The following is a 20,610-nucleotide window of genomic DNA, read 5'->3' as shown; positions in this document are numbered from 1 at the left end:
GTGTCCTTTCAGCACAGAATTAGCCAGCTTGTGAGTGACGGGAGAACTTACGGGTTCACAGCTTCACTTGTGAGCTTCAACCCCCTGGCAGCTGTCGGGCTTGTGCGCGGGGTGAAACACCCTGACCGTTGACAAGGCACCCGGCCGTGCCGTGCTGCTCCGGGGCTTCCTTCGGTGGACCTCCGTTAAAATACCAGCCTGATTGACTGAAATGCCCAGCTAGTTCTGTTTACAGCTGTGACTTTGACCCCAGTGTAGGTACACACCTTGTCCATCACTGTGTGAATGTCCATCTGCTTCCCCTTGAATCTTATGACTTGTAGTCTCATGGCTTTCCTATCTCCTTGTGCTGTTTTGAGGACTAGTCCGGTGCACGTTGGTTTTGATGTTTCCGTTGCCATCTACGTGCAGGAAGAAATGGATTGTTTTGGCCTCCATCAGTGTTGAGTCATTATAGCTGGTTAAAAGATGATGGTTAAAAAATGGCTTTGACCAAGAGACTTCTATCCAGGGGAAGGTGCAAGAGCGAGATGTCTTGTTGCCTCTTAAAGTGTGTGTTTTGCTCCCTTGAAGCATGCGATGAAGGTAGAGGAAGCAACCTTAAATCATTAATGTGCATTTGTCATGACATTAACAAGTTTTAATAAGTGTGTGTAGTGGTTGGTTTTGGAGCATGATGCAGCGTTATTCCGGGTTGCACATACGTAGCCTTAAATACAGCTGCTGCTTTTCTAAGTGATTTAGCTGAGAATGAAATAGTCAAGAAGCATGGATTGGGTAGAAGTAGATTCTCGTTTTTTTTAAAATAAGCTTTTTCAAGTTAGAATTTTTAAATAGGACCGCTTGCTAAAATGTCACCTTACATTTTCAATGCTACTGTATAATCTATTGCTCACATTTACGTGCATCTGTTGTCATCCACTTACAGTTGTCTAGTTTGGTGGAAACCATTATTTTGAGGATGTTAAAACAAGGGTCTAATAATAGCTTACAGAAGTCTTCATGTCTTAAAAACAAGTCCTCAGTTCCTCTGTTTGTTGTTCTCTGGCTTCTGCTGTTAATTTCGGTGGATTTTTATACATTAATAATGTTAAATTCATTATACCAAAACGGCTATTTCTCTTAGTCTGATGCTCACCATCAGATTCAGGTTTCAGAACTAGAGACAGGGAAGTGAAGAAGGATTTTGAATATTTTGGTATTTTTCTAAAATTTGCTTTGGAGCACAGCACTGCCCCAGAGCAGTAAATCCCAGAATGACGTTGCCATTTTTGTTTTTCATTGAGAAGAAAGACGAAAATCAGAAACTTAAAGTAAGCATGCCACACAGTCTTATACATATATTCTTTTTTTTTTTGCTGAAATTTCACCTTCAGACCAATTTTATCAATTTAATGTGAAATATCAAATTAATGGGAGGATCCCAGACTTAAATAATACCTTTTTTTCTTATGCCATGAATAGGTGCTGGCTTGGTGGGAATCACGGCCCGGAGTTGTAAATTCTGTGAACTTAAAAATGTAATGAAATGCTGCAAACACCATATGCAGAGAGAGCAGGCAGCGTTTTGGATAACAATTGTTTCCGTGGCATTGCTCATGATGGAGCGTATAGTTTGGGAAGCTCTGCCATCCCTGTATTTAGGAAGGAGAGCTCTTTCTCTGCCCCTCACATGCAAAAACTGAATAATTGAAGTGGATGTTAATAGAATTTTAGAAAAATAACTGGAATTGGTTCTGGCAGCCCCCGAGGCAGGAGCAGCTCCTGCTGTGTCCTTGCTGGTTTTACCTCGCCTGGTCTCAGCCACCACCTGTGCTGGGTATTTAACTACCGCGGCAAATCTCTTTCTGTTCTTCACAGCCCTTCGTTCAGTGAGGGCAGATAAAACAACTTCTTAACAGAAATACGTGCTGGAGTTTTTAAAACCTGTTCTGCGGCTGGCTGTAAGAATATGAGATATGGGTTAGTTCTGCATTTAGTTAATTTGTTTGCTTTTGCGCACAAGACCGAGCATAAAAGATACTTAAGTTCCTTGGGACGTTTGAGGTTTTTCATGGCTTTTTGTGGTGTTCAGTTCTCGCTTGTTCGGTGATGCTTCCTGCCTCCTTAAATGGTGAGACTATATGCCGGCAGCTTTCCCCTCCTGCCTGTATCAACCTTTCCTATTGATTTCCAATTTTTTTTTCTTTAAAAAACAAACAAACAAAAAAAGCCAGAAGGAAAACCCAGGCCCCAAGCTCTGAAGATGCCATGCCACTCCCGTGCTCCCCGCCGGGCTTGCGGGTTCCTGTGCGTGGGGCAGGGATGCCGCGCCGCTGGTGGAAGCAGCACCGGCACGGACACGCGAGTCTCGGCACGGACACGCGAGTCTCGGCACGGACACGCGAGTCTCGGCACGGACACGCGAGTCTCGGCACGGACACGCGAGTCTCGGCACGGACACGCGAGTCTCGGCACGGACACGCGAGTCTCGGCACGGACACGCGAGTCTCGGCACGCCGGCGCTGCCCGCGCCAGGTGGGGAAGGAGGAGCTTAATAGCGACGCTTTTTGTATTTTTCTTTCTGTAGGTTAATTCGGTAAGAATGGGATCGGGGAAAAAGTGCGTCGTTCCAGCGTCTCGCCCCGTGCCCGCCGCGTTAGCGCCTGGAGTTTCGCCGTCCCTGCCGGTGCCCGTGCCAGGGCCTGCCCTCTCCGGCGCAGTGACGCCTTACGTGATGCCTCTCTGTCAGTACGGAGGAGTTTTCCCGACGCCCGTTTACGGAGTGCGGTGGCCGGGGCCGGCCACGCGGCCGGGCCTTGTCGGAGGCGCAGGCGTCGCACGGTTCTCGCCTCTGGGCAGAACCTGCCTGCGCGCGTTCCCGCTGCCGCTGCAGCGCCCCGCGGCCGAGCCGCCGGGCCCGCGCCTGTGGATGACGTAGCGTGCGCGGTCGCCCGGCCGTGGGGAATGGCGACTCCGGTGGCGGCGCGCGGAGTGTTTGACCCGTAGGTGCCGTCCGCGTCGGACGAGGCGAGGGTCCGCGTCAGGCCTGCTAGCATACACAGCCATACGCTGCATCCAGCGATCACTGTGAGGTGGTTTCACACAAGGTAGTTTGTCCGTTCCGGCAATATTTGCTTATATTTTGTTGCTGAAGACACTTTATTCTGTTGCGTTCCGATGTTTTACACTTGCGATCCTTAAAGTTGATGTACTTGAATTGATGACTAGAAAATTGTACTAACCCCTGCAGGAGTACAGTGCCTTGAATTTCAGCTTTTCAGTTCCAGCTGGAAAGAGATGTAAAATTATTTGAAAGGTGTATTTTATTTACAATCTGCTTGTGAGTTGAAGTTCTTTTTATTTGCAAAAATATCGAAGGTTTGCAGTCAGTGTTCTTCATCAGTTTCATTCTGCTATAAATGCTTTTATTTTAATTCATGGGTTGAATTTTCATTTCTGAAGCTTTTGAAAAAAATAATAGTTGTGAGGTGAGATTTGTTTGAGATGCCGATGAAAAAATTGTCTGTGTTTGTACAAGGAGTAGTGAAATGCACATATTTTGAAATAGGAGCATTTACAGAGTGATCCAAGTAACTTGTATATAAGGACAGGTAATAGCTTCGGGCAGTGCAATTCATTCTCTTCCCCAGTCTTTGGTAAGGTGTTGTAGATGGCAACTTATTTCTCTGGCAGGCAGGCAAATACTGTTTTCTTCTGGATCAGCAGCGAATTGGATTACGTTTTCTTTCCCCTACTGGGCTTTTATAATTTAGTTAAATTACAAATTCATGCATGTTTTGTAAGTGAAGAAATCTAACTAAAATCTTGATTGTAGGAGAACGTATCTCCAGGTTACTGTAAGAACTGTGTAAGTACAGCACTTGCGCGTATTCTGGCTTCAGTTCGGCCACCAAGGTTAAGAATGGTGTTTTGCCACTGACCTGCTAGCCGTATTCACGCTGAAACAGAATAAAAATGTGAAGCTCTTCTTTTTTATATCTGATACTTCAGTTTTGGAGTCTCACCATCTTTTGTTTGAAAATTCTTATTTTTTTAATTTTTATTTTAGTTTTAATTAAGTTTACGCTCTAGGTGGTATGGACACATCTCTCCTGTTTGAAAGTTGCTTTTTGCCAGTTTTACCGTGCATAGAGTCTCCACCTGCACCTCTCAGTCTAAAGGCACAAGATAACCACTAAAACTGATTTGCTGATGGTAAGTCTCCTTTCCCTCGAAAGCGCTAAGGGAGAGCGTTACAGGCACAGGTCACGGACCATGTGGTCACATCTGAAGGCACGTTGCTCTGTATCTCTACTGCGATGACATTTTATACTGTCTGCTGAAGGGCAGAGATGTCTTGTGCTGCCAAGCTGTGAATTGTATAGTTCTATTGTACTTTGAGCATTATATCTGTCTAAATTATTTTGTTTGTACCCTTTGAATATATTATTCCATCAATTCAGTTAGAATTGAATTTTATAGACAATTATGCAGAGTCTTCTGCCTGGGCAAAATACTTACTGTAGTAAGAGATTTCTGTTCTCTGTAACATGTATCTTTAATTTGTTTGGGTTTTTTAGATTCATGTCTGTATGCTTCATGAGCAAACATGGAAAATATGTTCTCACACCAGTTTTCCTTTGGCTTGCACTGAATCTTACAGTTTATGTCGCTATTGCCTGTTGTATAGTCCATCCCTTGTATACTGACAAAGTCAGTGGCACTAAAAACCCCAAGAAATTGTATAGATTAAAAAGAAGAAAAATAAACATTTTGTGCTTGAAAATTGTGTGAAAAACCCAGTGTTTTTCTAAAATGTAGAATTGTGTCAATTCCCAGCTGTTCCAGGTAACTCTACATTTGTTTTCCAGACTCTTATCCCTTGACTTGCGTAGAAGGAGCAGATGTGATGCCTCCACTGTTCCTCAGGTTCTGCCCATAACTGACACGTCCCGCCTCTTGGCAGCTGTAGAAGTGAAACGGTGCTCCAGAAGTCGCGTAGTGCCACCTTGCAGGTTACATTGCTTGACATCCCCTGCCTGCTGTGGTATTTCTGGCGTTATGCTGCTGCAGACTGGAACATTAAATGGGTTCCTTTAAGCAGATAGTATCTTCAGTATTGCTGGTGGTACACATGACGATGTTAGAGTTTGGTAGGTGGTGAAAGAGGCACGTGGACTGTGTCTCTCCTCCACTGAAAAGTGCTAGGGAAGCCCTTTTAACTTGATCCTGGCATCATCTAAATGCGAGGAAGCGAAGATATGAAGTTCAGCCCCGGTGCAAGCACCCTCTTGCCGGTTGCCATCGTTGGTGTTAGGCTGCAGGAGAAATTAGGGAAGGACATGCAGGAAGAGGTTTGATACTCCTGCTTGTGTCTTCCTGTGCATCCGACCCGTGCGGCTTTGCTGTATGTGCTGCGTGTGTTTGAAAGTCTGCGGTCTGTGCTGCAGCTCGCAGGGAGTCCTCTCCTCCGAGGCTGGCGGCTGCGTTGCATGTGCTGTGTGCCCGGGCAGAGCCAGCGATGGGCAGGGGGGACAGCCCGTGTGAGCAAGGCTTAAATGCAGCTTCCAAATTTCTGGTGGGTGTGTTCCTAACTATTGCATCTTTAGCTGGCATTGGGGCCAAATAATGGCTCAGAGGTTGATGCTTACATTTCAGTATTCATGATTTTAACTTTCTCATAGCTGTCTTGGCTGCAATTCTTCTGACTATTAACTTGAAGCTACGTTTTGTTACCCCTGATCGTGTCAAAGGGTACTTTGACCCTTGGTGGCAATTAAGCCAATGACGTGAGTTGAAACAAATGGGACAATTTCTTGAGCAAAAGGCGAGCAAAGGAGCGAGAGGGACCTGAGGGGCCCGTGCTACACCATCAGAGGTGGGGGGTCTGTACCCCAAAAGACATTCCCCTGGAGATCCCAGAACTGAACTAATTTTATTCCTGACTCTGAATACTGCTTTGATGTGCAGCAGACGGGTCAAACCCGCTGGGTAGGATTTGCCACCTTGCCAGTTGCAGGCCTGCAGCCATGTCCCGTAGCTCTGCCGTCTCGCAACGTTCCCAGCGCTGCTCTGCAAGGATGTGTGTGAAGTCAGCACGGATCCTCAGCTTTAAATACGAGGTATCGATGAGGGAGCTCGCAGATCCCCCAGTTTTCAGTCTTTTAGAAGTTACAGAAACTTAATACAAATACCGAAAGAATGTTTTAAAACTGCCAAGTCATGCACCCAGTAGTTCAGAAATGCCAAGTTAAGTTTTCCCGTATGCCATTAATTTGGCTTTCCGATTGCTGTACATCATGACGGAGTATCTAAATGCGTAATCACGTCCTGTTTTCCCACTGCATCCCTGGCTTGCTTGGGCTGGGCAGGGAGGAGAGCCGCTGCCGCCGGCGCTGCTTGTCTGTCTGCCGCAGGGATGCAAAGTGGGGAGCCGGAGATGGTAGGGAGAAACATTTGAGCTGTTTAAGGCTCTTCTGCAAATCCTGATTCAACATCCCTGATGCGGATTTCATTCAAAAGACTGATGTAAAATTGGCCCTTGTGGTTTCTTTGCATTATTAACTCTGGTCTTCACAACTTTAAAGAGGTAATACTACTAAACTATTACTTTACACCTATCTCCAAAGTGCCCCTTTTTTGCTGTCTACTGTATAACTTCTTTACTTTTCCCTGACATATTTGACATTGGCTGGTATCAAAGACAAGATGAGGGATTGAATGGGCCAAATGTGGCAGTCTCTTTGCTCCTACAGAGATATTCATGTTGGGGAATAGGGCACGCTTGTGCTAGATGGCAGTATTTCTGAATGAACTTCTTAAGTTGCAGGTTTTGCCATTTGGTATTTGTGGAAGGAAATCACTAATACTTCTGAATCAGTCATTAGTCTACCTTGGCTTTGTCAGTGGTGGCTCTTTCCCTTCAAGCTTTTTTTGGTGGTCCCTTGTGCGCTATTTTCAATTCTGAGAACATTCAGGATTTTTCCAAACAAGCCCTGTGGACTTAGCACTTGGTGGGTCCATGTCCGTATTGTTCAGTTAGCGCATGTTTGAGTAGGAAAACGATCCATCCTCCTACATTCTTTGGAAGTTGGCTTTGGAGAGTTGTAATCAGAAGTCTCCCTTCTGAAGTGATGTGACATCAGCATTGCTTTCCCTGTCGTGTCCCCCCGTCCCCCCCCCCCCCCAATTAAGCAGAGGGTTCAAGTCTTTTTGAGTAAGACTGATGTCTCAGATGTTAGCTAGTATGGCAAAAACCTACCTAGTTTTCTTCCTTGCTGCCAAATACTCCCCACCTGAGTTTTCAACAGATACTGTTGAAAGTGTTTGCTTGGAGACAGAAGGCACAAATGAAATAGTTCATGACTATGTTTAATACCTTTGTAAGGTTTCCTTGCATTCTCTGGTTCCTTGTCTGCCCTTTGCAGTCCCCGATTCCTGGCGGTGTTTGTGGAGAAGGATGGCAGTGCCGGAGAGGTGTGTGGTTGCTGAACGTGAGCAAGGTCTCCCTGCAGAGCAGGGAGTTCGTGCGCTCTTCGTTGTCACAGGTGGATGAATCTCTTGCTATGGGATTGAATTTATAAAACAGCAAAACTATAATTGTGTGGAATTTCTTGCTATGGTTATTTATTATTGATTGAATCCTTGAAGAGCATTTCTTTAATTTGTGGTGTTGGGCTGTGGTTGGCTGGCGCTTAGGCAGGCTGCGCTTCAGTTGAGTATTTGGGCAAGCTGTCTGTTGTGCTGATCCTTGTGGTGTTTCTTCTGAAGGAATCTGGTAAATACAATTATTTTCCTGTCTATATATATACTCCTCAAATGAACCATTGATCAAATGGGAATTGTATTGTGACTTATACATGTCGGTGACTTTTGACTGGGGCGATACTTGCTTTTTCAGGTAGGTCTGTTTGTGGAGCCGTCCCTGCAGATGCAGCAGGAAGGTGACATGCCAGCCCTGACCATGCTGGTTCTTTTATTAATACAGATAGGCTCCAGAAGTGCAACATAATGAAATGGATTTTAGGAGCTGCCAGGTTACAAATTCTGCGTTATGAAAGAATTTGTTGCTCAGAGGGATTTGGATGTCCTGTGATGCTGACGTTAGCTGTGTCGGTAAATAGATTACTTATAACTGATTCATCTAAAAGTCAGGTTTATACCAGGAAGCAGCAACTTTTGTAAATTATGTGGTCCTTTCTGCTTTTTTTTTTTTCAGTGACAGTTGTAGTGTACTATCAGGATTGTTGCTATATACGCTTAGATCTATATTTGACTATAAAACTTCTCCCTTGAAATAACTTTCACATGAAGAGTGTAGAGGCTGCGTAATTCAAACCTTCAGTCTTACACGCAAAGCCTCATTAAGCTTTCGATTTTGCTTGGTACGTGTGCAGAAGCTATGCACAGAAGACTACCTACTATTTTGATGAAGTATCTGTTGTAACAGTGAAATTCTTGTGACAAGTTCTTGGTTTTTCAAAGTCTGGTGAGCAAGGGAAGTTATATTAATTTCTTTTGATGTAGTGCCACCGGATGGATTCACAGTGTATATTTAGCACGTTGCTGTAGTTGTACATGAACAAGGCAGGAGGAAAAGTTAGGATTTTTTCTTTCCCCTCGGAAAGGAGCAGATCCCCATACTTTGCCTTTCATTATTGAGGCACCACTGGGTGCAGCTACGGGAACATTGCTCTTGAGGAGTTTCAGGTGACAGGATGAGCATGGTGAGAGCCTTCTGAGCCACTCTTCTGGGGACTTTTTTGTGTCTATCATACTTTTTCTGAGATATCCAGGGCTCTGTCACCTTGTAAAAACCTAGGAAATTTAAGAAGAAATAATCAGCTGCCAGTCCTTCTCAAATGGGTGTTCTTTAGGTCTGACATAAAATACCCAAAAAAAGTATTTCCTTGTGTGTTGTTGGGTTTTTAATTTACTTTGCAAATAAGGTGAAAAATTCCTCGGCATTCAGTTTTTATTTATCAGGGTAGATAGACTATATCTAATATCTTTTTCACTGTTAGTCGCAGCTACAAGATGTGCAATGACTGCCTTTTTCCCACAGTTCTTCCCAGTCCCAAGAAAATTTTGAGTATAACTGAGTTCACTCATCTCCTTGGTGCTGTTGCCTGTTCATTCTTTCAAAGTTCAGACTGACTTCAGAATAAGAAGTCCAGAGGTTGTCCTCGGGACATGGGCTAAGCATCTGCGAGGGTTTGTATGAAGAGCCAAGGCACCTGGAGAGCTTGCTCTGGTTTTGGCTTTAGGGCTCACCTGTGGTGTAACCAGGAGTCAGGCCCATTGCTGTTTTAACATTATTCCCTGTTACCTGAAGATAGTTAATTTTGTCTTATTTTCCTGGATGAACTTCTGTGCCAAATGCTGGTTATCAATAGCGAGCAGATGTTGAGAACGGTGGTGGATTCAGGTGGATCTGCAGAACTGATGTTGATCAGAAGCTTGGGGAGGAATTACGACCAAGACATGTTTTTACTTCCTTTAAAAGTGATTATTCCTACAAGCAGGCAGAGCAAGAAATACGGGAGGGAGAAAATTGGGACTGCATTTGATAAAAGCAAAGCCTAAAACACAGAGACCCACCAGGAGCTATGCCAGACACAGACGGCATCTGTTTGCACAGTGCGCTTTCCCCCAGTGTCCCTCGCCTTCCCTGCTGTTTTAAAAGACCCATTGCATTTTTTCTGAAAGCATCTAGCAAACCGTATGCTATATAAAACCCATATATGCTTGCAAATCCAATAACAGCATGCATGTTTCCGTGCCATAGAGCGAGGGGCTTTGGTGCACGTCACTGTGAGCATGTCCCCAGCGCAGCCGATGCGTACCGGTGGGGCGCGTACGGTGGGATGGGGGGGACGTGTGGTGGCACCCTGTGTTGCTGCTGCTTCAGCCTTGTGCTGTGCTCTCGGTGCCCTCGTTACGTTTTATTCTGGTACTGTCATTTCAAGCCCTCGGCATCTCTGTACCCTTTCCTGTCCAGCCAGCCGTCTTGTCCTGCGGTCTGCAAAGGGCGGTGGAGGCTGACGGGTCCATCCCCACGTAGTGTTCTGCCGGTGTGGGGTATGGCACCCTGCTTCCCGGGTGGGAGGGGGATCCCGGGCTTGGCTCTGTTTCCATCAGACGAGGGAGGCAAGCTCGGGCCGTGCTGCTGAGCCCGCAGGCGCAGGGAGCCGGTGCCCGCGACTTGCCCCAGCAAGTCCCTCCATGCCTTCAGCATCGTCCCGCAGCAGCCGCCACGCAGCACCGCGTCCCCCTCCCCTCCCTCCTCCATAAACTGAGACAGACGCTGGGCATCTTTGCTGGCTTTCTCTATTTCTGCCTCTGAGGAGGCCACCTCTTCCCCCGTGGGAATCGGAGCTCCGGTATGAGGGACTCCACAAGGTGCTTAGATTCTGCCACCAACATAAATACGTTTATGCTTCTAAGCTTTCAGTACAACATGGATGATGTGTTAAAAGAGGATTTCGGTTTCTGCTTCTCTGCGGTACCCAAAACGTGCGCAGCGGCTGGCACGCGCTGGCAGAAGCATCTTCCGCGTGCTCCGGGTCCACGATCTCATGTGGCCCTTTTGGGTTTTCTTTGGGTTTTCCTATATGTGAAATCCATATATGGATTTTTTTTTTTTAGATTCTGAAAGTGAGATCGTCAGCGACTGACACGTGGCCCCCTCAGCTACAGTGCCAAGCGCGAGGCCCTGCTGCGGCTAAGGAGGAGGAAGAGGAAGATGGGAAGTGATTTATCATGTGTGAGAAATTCTGTGCCGTTCTGGTCCATTCAACGCAATTTTGTAACTTCTTTCTAATCATTTTTTTATTTATAGTTGGAAATACAAAAATGTTATGCAAAAAAATAAAGGAGAATTATTTTGGGGGAAAAGGATTTTGTTCCAAATTGTTCCCTTCTGTTGTGAGCCAGGTTCCTGTGAGCAGCGGCTGGAGAAGAGGGAGGAGGCACTCCTTCAAATACTTTTTGTTTCATGCAGTTAATTGTAATTTAAGTAATTTTCCAAAAGATAAGCTAGGCACGCATATTCAGATTCTAGTACAAAGAAGATAAGTTCCAATTCCATTTAGATTTCTCACAGTTCTTTTGTAAAGATAATACTCTATTTTAAATCTGCTTAAATCAAGTAAAGAAACCTACAGAGACTTCACCGGCGAGTAAGTTTGTACTTGTCACTTCCCTTTTTACCTCTTTCTTTTTCTTATAGACTGGCTGCATTTTCCTGCCAGAGTTAAATACAGTTCTCGAGTCACTTCTAATTTTAAATGTAAGACTAAAATCCTTCTACAGATGAGTTGGTAATTGGAGCAATTTTTAAAACTTCAAAGTGCCTTCAACAAGCTAAAATTATGTAGTTGGAGATTTCTTTTTCTTGATTCACTGATGATGGGTTTCAGCTGTCTCCTGGGGTGAGGTGATGTACAAAGTAGTTTGTAGCAATAATCTCATGAGTAATCATTTATTATAAAGGACTACTCAACTTTTTTTTTAGAAAGATGGGTTTTAGCACTGTTCCTAAGGAGTGGGAAAGAGTGCTGCTCTTGCTGTTGGGCCCCAAACTCTTCTGAACCTCTGCTGCTGTGCTATGCACCCAAGGACCTCAGTTGCTTCCCCCTTAGACAGTTCCATGATATTCTGACCTTTTCACTCTTGTTTTTGATACCAGAAAAATAGGAATTTCTATTTGCCCATAAGACTTTCAGTACCATCCTTTCTCGCAGCTGGAGCCTGGCATATTGTTTCGTTGTTATCTGCCATGTCTGTCTCTTCCAAATCTCAGTTCTAAATAATAAATCTTATTTTGATGCCGTTGTTCCCTATTTCCTTTCCACCTCGGCTTCTCTTGCCCATCAGTGAGGGTGATGAGAGCACAGGTGGAGTTAGATATATTGCTGAAGCTCAAGAGCCCTGAAGCAAGGAACCACTCAAACACTTTGTAAATTCAGAGTTTTGAAGCCCCAGGGCCAAAATACATGTATTTGTGTTAACTTTGGGCTTCTCTGGGGTGCCTCCTATCCTATCCCTGTCTAAGGAAATGGGACCAATCTCCTGCATGAGAGCAGGGGCTAGAGAAGTGGTAAAGGCTGTCGCTAAATTGTTGCTTGCCCTGGGCTTTTCTGCTTGTAGGAGGGAGCAGATGTGTTTCCCTTTCCTAACGGGTGGGAGATGTGGGGTCCAACCAAGCGCTACACCTTTCATTTTCTTTTTTGGTTGCTGTCATCTTTCCCTTGGCTGTGAAAACACCTCCCTCGCCCACCGGTCCCGCACGCCGCTGCCAGCGCTGCCAGCACACTGGGTATGGAGGACAAAGGTGTCACGTCCCTGACGTGCTTTGCCAGGGATGAGCCGCTATTCCAGCGATCATGGCAACAAAACATTGTGCCCTCACCTGAGATTTTTATTCCCTAAAAGTTTAAAAGGCTGCTTTCTCCAGGGAAATCCCTTGCTGGGTCTCCTGGGGTCCGGGTGTCCTTCAACATGGGCAGCCTTCATCAGTTTTTCTGATGTCTGACGCTCTTTGCTCCTCCTGCAGACCCTTGGGCTGCTCCATGGCCCCGGCTATAGCCGCAGGAAGCCAATGGGCCTCCATCTCCAGATAAGTATTTTGAAAATAATCTATTAATATTCAGATTAAATATAAGGATTAGTATCAGGATTAAAGAACAGGAGTGGAAATAGTGGCAAACCCTGGATGGTGGTTGCTCCCCACCTCTGCCAAGCCTGCCTAGCTTTAGATAATCTCTTCCGCAAAAGGCTGCTCCTTTTTGGGGTGTAGCCCACGTATTTAGTGCTTGCATTGCAGTTTGAAATAAAAGCCTTAAGAGGTGCTAAGGGTCCTCAAGCTTCTCCGGTATGAACTGCTGAATGGCATCCTCTGTGGAGGAAGAGCTGGGCTTTGGTGCTTTACCTCTGTACCTGCTGCCTCCAGTTTCTCTCTTCCTTGCAGAGCAATAACAAATGTTCTCCTCTTGACCTGATGCCAAGCAAACACTTAGGTTTAGAGTTTAATCAGAAATATTTTCTGTTGGTTATAATCAAAAGCCCAAGCAGGTGAGTATGACCATCACGAGGTTTAACGTGGCACATAAGAGTAAAAGGAAGGAATTCAAAGACTTGAGCTTTAACTTTGCTCTTAAATGCAATGCTTAGTCCCTGCTTCCATCAAGGTGCTGTCACGTTTTCTCCCACAGAGGCTGGACGTGCTTGTTCCAGTTCATACCTGCGTTAAGCTCAGCAGCCACTGGGGCAGTGCATGATGGGGACCAGGGACAGGACCCGTGGGCAGACAGCCCTGTCCATCTGCCGGCACGAAGCAGCCCCTGGCCTTTCTGCAATGGAGCCCTTTGGGTTTGCGCCTTGGTCTGTTGGGACTGAATTGGTTTCAGCCTCCTTTTTTTGACATGCACATTAATTTCTTCATGGAGGTGATGAGATGGGTTAGCTGTGTGTGTCTTGTACCTGCTGGCTGACTGGAACAGCAGTGCTGAGCAAGGGGCCCCTAAAGCAGCTCTCTTCATTGCACCCATGAATATCTCAAGGCACTGGTAAAGTCTCCAGCTCCATTTGTCCACTCGGAGCCACCAGCAGTCTCACCGTCTCCTCCAAACATCTCGTATATATTTGCCATCCTAAAATGATTAACTCTGGGCTGCAGAGTTATTACTATTGCAGTGTTCCTGGATAGCATCACTTAAAATGTCACATTGGAGCTCGCCCTTTGTAGTGCTGCTGTTGCCTTTGCTGCTTGGCTCAAGTTCATGGAAAGCCCAGGAGGGTCCTCTGCCAATGCCACTGCCCCTCAGGAAGGCTCTTGACTAACGCCCATTCCTGAAAAATACTCTCTCATGCTACCTGTGAGTCACTGCAGTTCATAAGGGCCTGTGCCACCTCCTGAAAAAAACAAAAACAAAGAACTCTTTAAAAAAAGCCCTTCCAGTTTGGGTGCTAGGTGCTATGAAAGCAATCCAGCACATTTGGTTTGACTATGAGCATGCCCATAGGAATGGGATTCCCTGGTGTTGGTTGGTATTCTGAAATTAGTTTCAATAGAAAACAAGTATTTAATGAAAAAATAAACAGTTTGTTGTAATCTAGCTATTGACAGCACAGTAACAAGGTTTAGAGAGAGTTGTACAAGACTAAGATAGAAAACAACTTGTCTTTGGCTAAATTGTAGACCAACTCCTAGAGGCTGTTCTCCCAATTTCTTCCATCCCCAAGATGTGGATGTGGGATAATTTTCAGTAAAGATTTTCTGGGTTATTGGTACAGGGTATCTATATATTCAAACGATCCTTGGGGATGTCCTCAGAGTGGGGCTTCGGCTTCAACATTTTCTGTGATCTATTAATCAGTGTGCAATCCTCCAGGAAAAACAGTTTGAGTTATCAGCTACCCCTTAGGCTTCTACAACAGCTAGAGGAATAGCTAGTTAGTAAAGCCTTTGTGAGCGTACTAACAGGCGGCCCCACTGCTGTACGAGCTTACTTATAAATATACTGGATGCGATGCTTTCCTAGCTTTTAGATGAGACAAATTGATGGCTCCCAACCCCCTGGTAGCCCAGCTTTGGGACGGGATGGCTGGAGAACCGAGGCTTCCCCAAAACTAACCAAGCAGGTATGTTTGGATAACAACTGCTATGCTCTGACGAAGGAATCCAGAAAAATGATGAGGTTGATGTGATTGGGTCCTTCTGAGATCTGCTCATAGAATGCAGAGTAAGTACCCAAATGTTCCTCGATTGCAGTGTTTAGGGGATAGAGTGACTCGGGCTCTAGCTTATCTCCACTTTGACATGGTGAGTGTAACACTGGTGCCAGCGCAGCACTGGGCAAAGCAAGGTGAGGCTTTAAGTCTGTGTGTCACCTAAATTCTGATCCACTCGATAGATCCTAAATTGCTCTGCAATGTGTTATCCTAAAAGCAGGTGAGGCTGTGGATCCAGGGCTGCCTGGATCCAGGTGTGGGCAGTGGTGCACACCTGAGCAGAAGTGTACAGTCAGCCAGAATAGTAAAGTTACCCTTCACATTTTGTGTGCTTCTCTAGAACGATAACTAGAGTTTAGGGAACAGGCTTAAGTTTCTTCAACTTATTTCTATGCTCTTGGGCTACTTCTGTCCATCAAAGCCCTACATGTCTGGTCTGCTAGCACAACCCAAAGCCACGTGCCAAGGCGGGGGAAGCTTGGGCATGTTCTTAGGAAAATTGGGTCTTTAAGAGCTGGAGGAACAACTTGGGCAGCTCTTAGCGTGTGAAAGCATGAAGCAGCCCCTGCCAGGGCTGAACTCCTTGCTGCTTTGCAGGAGGGTGTGCTCTCTCTTGGCTGTGGCTCTTCATCCTGGCATCGCACCCCAGCCTGGCTGCTGCAGAAGCAGAGCTGTGGATGCTGGGGGTCTTTGGCAGCTGGCGAAAGGAAGAATTGGGGAAATTACTGAGAAAAATGGGGGTGCCATGGGCTGTGTTGGGCAAGGACTACTACAAACAGCATTAAAGTTTGTGGAAGAATTCTGCTTTTTTTTCCCTGGAACAGGGGAGTTCTTGTTATTATTGAAGCCGTAAGTAAAAATGCTTGGTATATTAGAACAGCTGTGCGTTTGGAAACACAGACATTTTAATTTGACAGAAAAATATTTTTGTGGCAATAAAAGGAAATAACTGCAAATGTTAAAAATGCAGCTTAGTTTCCTGTAACAAGGGGCTTCTGAAGCAGTGAAGTATTTTAGTACTTACTGATGCGGGGGGGGGGCGGAATTAAAGGTTTCAAATCCCCTCTGGATTTGTACAGTTTCTGTGAGATTTAAGAGCATATTTAAATGGTTTATTTTTCTGTCTTCAGTTTCTTGGTGCTTTAGTGCTCTGAGCAGGAGAATTTCTGGAAGGAAAAGGAGGAATAAATTTGGTGAGATGCTGATTTGATGCTGGGGGTATATGAAGATATTTGAGGCTGTTAGATGTTTAACAAGGATTCCAGGGGCTGTTAACATAGTCATTGAAATTGGGAGTCAGTTAAAAATGTCAAACATAGCAAAATAATTCTCAAATATTTGCTAATTGCATGCGAGCACGCGGCTGGCCAAAACTGTTGGCTATGCCAGTGGGCTGCTGGCAGCAGTTGATGCGGCAAGTGCTTTTGAAGAGATGTGTGCGTGGAGACTTCGTAGGACTTCGCAGCCTTAAACGTTACATTTGGGGTGTCGCTTTAGAAGGTAACCTGGTTTTGTTGTCCTTTTTAAATCAACGTGTGTATTGTTTTTAAAAAAAAGACCATAAATCAGAGTCAGTGAAGCTCAGCATTGCCGCGCCTGCCTATTGGTGGCAGAATGAACCTTCATTTTCGTGTCCAATACAGTCTCGTAACGCTGGGGGGAGCGGGGACAGGAGAAGGTGGCAGGCGGCTGGGAAGAAGACACTTCTGACACATCTGCCTTGTTAAGACAATCCCTGTGGTTTTGCTCTCGCCGGTGGGTAGTAATGCAAAACCTAAAATTACTGGCAGCGTTGCATTTGCTCTTGCAGTAGGATTCCAGGAACGTATTTCTGTATATTTTTTTCTGACTCATATTCATTGCTGAAAGATGATATGAAAGATGGCAATTGGCAATGCGGAAGGAAAAATATTTCTTTTTACTAACCAGTGAAGATAAGTGAGCGTGAAGCACTTGGAGAATTTTATTTGTCCTCTTTCCTTCCATTATTCTTTGCTGTTTTCTAACATCTACTATTATAAAAGCAGACAAGTCAAAATTCAAAAAATCAAGTCACGATTCAAAAACTTACCTGCCTGGATGGTTCCTCAATGGGAAAATGTAGTTGCTGGAAAAGCAAAACCCAAATACTCTCTTTCAGTTTGAAGTGATGCTATTGCCAGATTTCCCTTGTCCAACTCTGGCTAAATTAGGAACGACTCAGCATTAGGCTGTCCTGCGCCCTGCCCCACGAGAGGCAGGACTGTCTCAGAGGTAGGCTTTGCTCTCCATTGCTTTTTTAATAAGCTCTGAGATGCTTTTTAGTCACCTCCTTTGACCCGAGCGCCTCGTCCGCACTCACAGGTGTGCAGTGCTATTCCTGCACAGGGGTTCGGCTGGAGCAGGCAGTCCCCACTGGACCGCAGCGGCAGGAGCAGCCGCAGGTGATCTTTTCCAGGTGAAAAAGCAAAGCACCCCTTCTCCTCCCCTCTGCTCCATCTTCTGCAGAGAAGGAGCATCTCGAGGGGCCGAGCCCACCCTGCATCTCTGAGAGCCGCGGGGCTGCTCGAAGGGGGCAAGAGGGAGGAAAAGAGGGCGATGTGGGACAAGGGGGTGCACGCCTGCACGCCACACGAGAGTTTAATCCCTGCGGTCGCAAACTCATTTCAGAGTCTGTTTCTTGGGAGGGTGTGAAGCGGGGGGAAGGGCTGGGAGCAAACGCCTCACTTTTTTGTTGTCCTTTTTAATCAGATCTAGGACAAAACCCTCAGCACGCACGCAGGAGAGCTGGCCATGGGCAGCGTCCCCGAGCGCCCTGCCGGGGGCAGGCAGGGAGGTAGGGGCAGCACTGGCCTGTAAATATTCGGATCTCTGTTTTTTAAGAAATAACTGTATCACATCCTGGTGTTGCAAGATATAGCTATTACAGTCGATGAAACGATGTGGATGTGTGTGAGCTGCCTGAATCCTATTCCAAAACACTGCTTTTCAGAGCGCTAAAACCCGAGAATTAAAGTAAAGCAACAATGGCCGGATGTATTTTTCCATGTACGCCGAATTTCTGATGGGCCAAAGTTAGCCCTTCTGTGGCAGCAGCCCTCGTCTCCCATTCTTTGTCATGGTGATTCAGTAATGCTTTGCCGTTGTCATGGTTGCAGGGTTACTACTAAAGCCAAAGCAACTGCACAGTCCTTTATTCATAGTTTCAGTGTATAAACTAATTAAGTAAACTGAAAGCAGCAGTCTATTCCCTGGGCCTTGTTTTTATAATACTCGGGATCAGACTCGATTTCGGCAGTCCTCCTAAATATCAAACCTGACTCTGTTTCATCTCCTTGGATGAGTTTTGTATCTTAAGACTGGGCAAAGTTCACTAATCATGTAATTGCCCAGAAATGTCCTCGCAAAAGTGAAAAGGTCTCTGGAAAATCTCTTTTGAGCTGCTAAAATAAAGCTGGGAGCCAGTGTGTTTCAGTGGAGCTGCATTCCTTATCGCTGCTTTAGTCGTGGCAGAAACCCAATCAAAATGTTTAGTTTCTGAGTTCATGCTTTGCTGTGTAAAAAAAAAAAAAAAAAAAGGTGGCAAAACGATGGGGGGGGATTTCTGCAAAGCTCCTCACTCCTCCCCCCCGCCGCAGCAGCCTGGGAGCGCAGGAGGGATGGAGAGCAATAAACACCATACGGTACCAGCTGCAGCTGGCGGACAAAATGTTCTCCTCGGCCATGAGAAGGTCAGTTGCACAATGACATGCAAGCTCATTTTTTATTAAAAACTTAATATAAGCACAGGATCTATTTGCGAGCCCCGAGAGTGCCGAGAGGAACCCAGTCATTTTTGCGTGAGATGGGAGCGGTCGTGCTGGCATTTGCCTTTTGTCGGGGAAGGGTTGTGATTTAGTGTCCCCATTTGGTGTCCTGTTTACTGATCAGCTGCTGCTCTGCCCTTGGCAGTCGTCCTGCTCTGCCATGGACAAGGGGGAATTTAAGGAGAAATTGAAGCAAAGTAAAAACCTATTTCCTCTTAAAGTTAGCTGCGCCTTAGTGTTCCCTCGGTGTCTCCCAGGAGGATGCGCTTGCTCTGGCATCCAGTTGTGGGGAGCACAGTGGCGTGCGGGGTCAACCCTTCGCCTTCCTCCTGCAGAGGGGAGCGACGATGCGGGAGATGCTCCCTGCCTCTCGGTTAAGCTGGGCCGAGGACACGGCTGCCGATCAGCTCATCTCAAGGTACAAGGGGAGCTTGAATTTCCCCCCTTGTCCCACGCACGGCTGTCGGCCACCAGCGCCGCAGCGTCCCCCTGCCCAGTGGTGGTCCTCCCTCCGTCCCACCGCTGCCGAGGAGGGTGGTGAGAGGGAGTTCAGGGTCCCTACCGGTCCGGCAGCGTGGGGTGCCTACCCGCTTCCCCTCGTTAGCATGGCGGGGACGGAGTCCGGCAGCTGAAGGGGCTCTGATGCTCCAGGGGGGTGGACATGGGGCTCCTGGGGAGCTACCCCTCGTTGAGACGAGGGCATCAAGGAGCCTCCTGGGGACCATTTAACTTCTTCCCTTTTTCACACAAGGTAAAAACTTCCCAGTTTGCCTACAAACTGGACCCGCAGAGAAGTTTCTCTGCTACCAGTGGTCCATCCCTCTCCTCTACCTTCTCTGGGGCGTGAGGGCAGCAGGACCCCAGCTGGAAAGCCCAGGGCTGAGGGATTCAGAGGTAAGCTTACTGTGCCATGGCTCCTACTTACTTAAGGCTTTCAGTATTTTGCATTGCTACCTATTACTCTGGTAGGGTGGTGGGTTTTGTGTTTGTTTTGGTTTTTTTTTTTTTAAATTATTCTTCACATATGGAAAATAAAAAAAAAAGGGGGTCCCTCTAAGGAGAATGAGCCCACAAGTAGTGGATCTGCAGTGATACTTGTCATTCTTCAGAATCAACTTTTTTTCACTAAAGCTCCAGCTAACTGCCCCGCAAGCCATCCCTGCAACCCCCCAGGGAGGTGAAAGGGGAGAGGGGGCCCGTCCGCCTGCGGGGGCCGAGGCCAAGAGCTGCTTGCGTTAGCAGCGCGCTGCGGAGAGGGTGTTATTTGATTGCCTGCCAAATAAATAAGGAATCTTGGCGGCGCTTAAAGGGAAATAATTTGCAGTGACAACGGAGGGGTCCTTCCCTGTTAGCCCAGGAAGCGGTGCCGTCTGCTGACCCGGGGCGGGAAAATAGCTTTGCACTTCGCGCTCATCGCTTTTCGGAGGCAGAGATTTCTTTTGCACAGCGGCAGGGACATCGCTGGGGGCTGACAGAGGGCCCCCCCGACGGCCACGGCCCCTCTGCCGCCTCCAGCACGTCCAGCTGGATGACGGCATCCCCCGCTTTCTGCCCCTTGCCTTTGCCCCCCCCGGCTGAGGTGGGTGCACGTGGCCCCGACCCACAGGGAGCGTGCAGCTCCCGAAGCTGGAAACGTGGCGTGGTCGGCAATGTCGGCAACGTCGGCGCACCAGCCCCGGCCGCGGGCGGCTGCCGAGAGTGACGGGGGGGTCCGTCCCGCGGCCGCGGGACACGAGGCGCAGTGCTGCTGGGAGGGCTGAGGCGTGGCCGTGGCAAATGCTGGGAGCCACCGAGGGCCGGTTGGGCCGACGTCGGCTTCTGGACCACCGGGACGGCTGGGGAAGCGCCGTGCGGCGTGGCTGGGGGTCTCCACGTTGTGGCACCGGGGCAGCTTTCCTGAAGGCCGAGGCCAGCAGCCAGAGCGGTACGACTGGATTTGCCAGGACTCAACCGCGGTAACCGCGCGTCTATCGTCAGCTCTAAGCCGGTGCTGCTCAGTCCGGAGCAGGTCGTATTTGCTGCAGCCTTGCCTGTGCCAGCAGGTAGCCATTAGCCACCACCGGCCAGCTCAAGCACCGCATTTGACAGCTTTTAATTTGACAGCTCTTGA

General features: G+C 47.1%; 1 protein-coding gene across 10 annotated transcripts in view; it reads left to right on the top strand.

The window, feature by feature from the left end:
• Nucleotides 1-10,881, top strand: part of WNK2 (WNK lysine deficient protein kinase 2) — a 117,178-nt gene extending 106,297 nt beyond the window's left edge. For 9 of the 10 annotated variants that reach the window (XM_075053121.1, XM_075053120.1, XM_075053119.1 and 6 more), the window contains one exon: nucleotides 10,630-10,881. In XM_075053121.1, the coding sequence (XP_074909222.1) occupies nucleotides 10,630-10,636 (7 nt within the window). In that variant the 3' untranslated portion in view covers nucleotides 10,637-10,881. Of the gene's footprint in view, nucleotides 1-4,853; nucleotides 4,998-10,629 lie in introns of all 10 variants that reach the window. The other variant, XR_012653861.1, reaches the window with a different exon arrangement.
• Nucleotides 10,882-20,610: the final 9,729 nt, after the last annotated feature.

This window comes from Buteo buteo, chromosome 21, assembly GCF_964188355.1.
Source record: "Buteo buteo chromosome 21, bButBut1.hap1.1, whole genome shotgun sequence".
Lineage (NCBI taxonomy): Eukaryota > Metazoa > Chordata > Aves > Accipitriformes > Accipitridae > Buteo > Buteo buteo.
The sequence above is the reverse complement of the archived record's forward strand: the minus strand, read 5'-3'. Positions and strand labels throughout refer to the sequence as shown.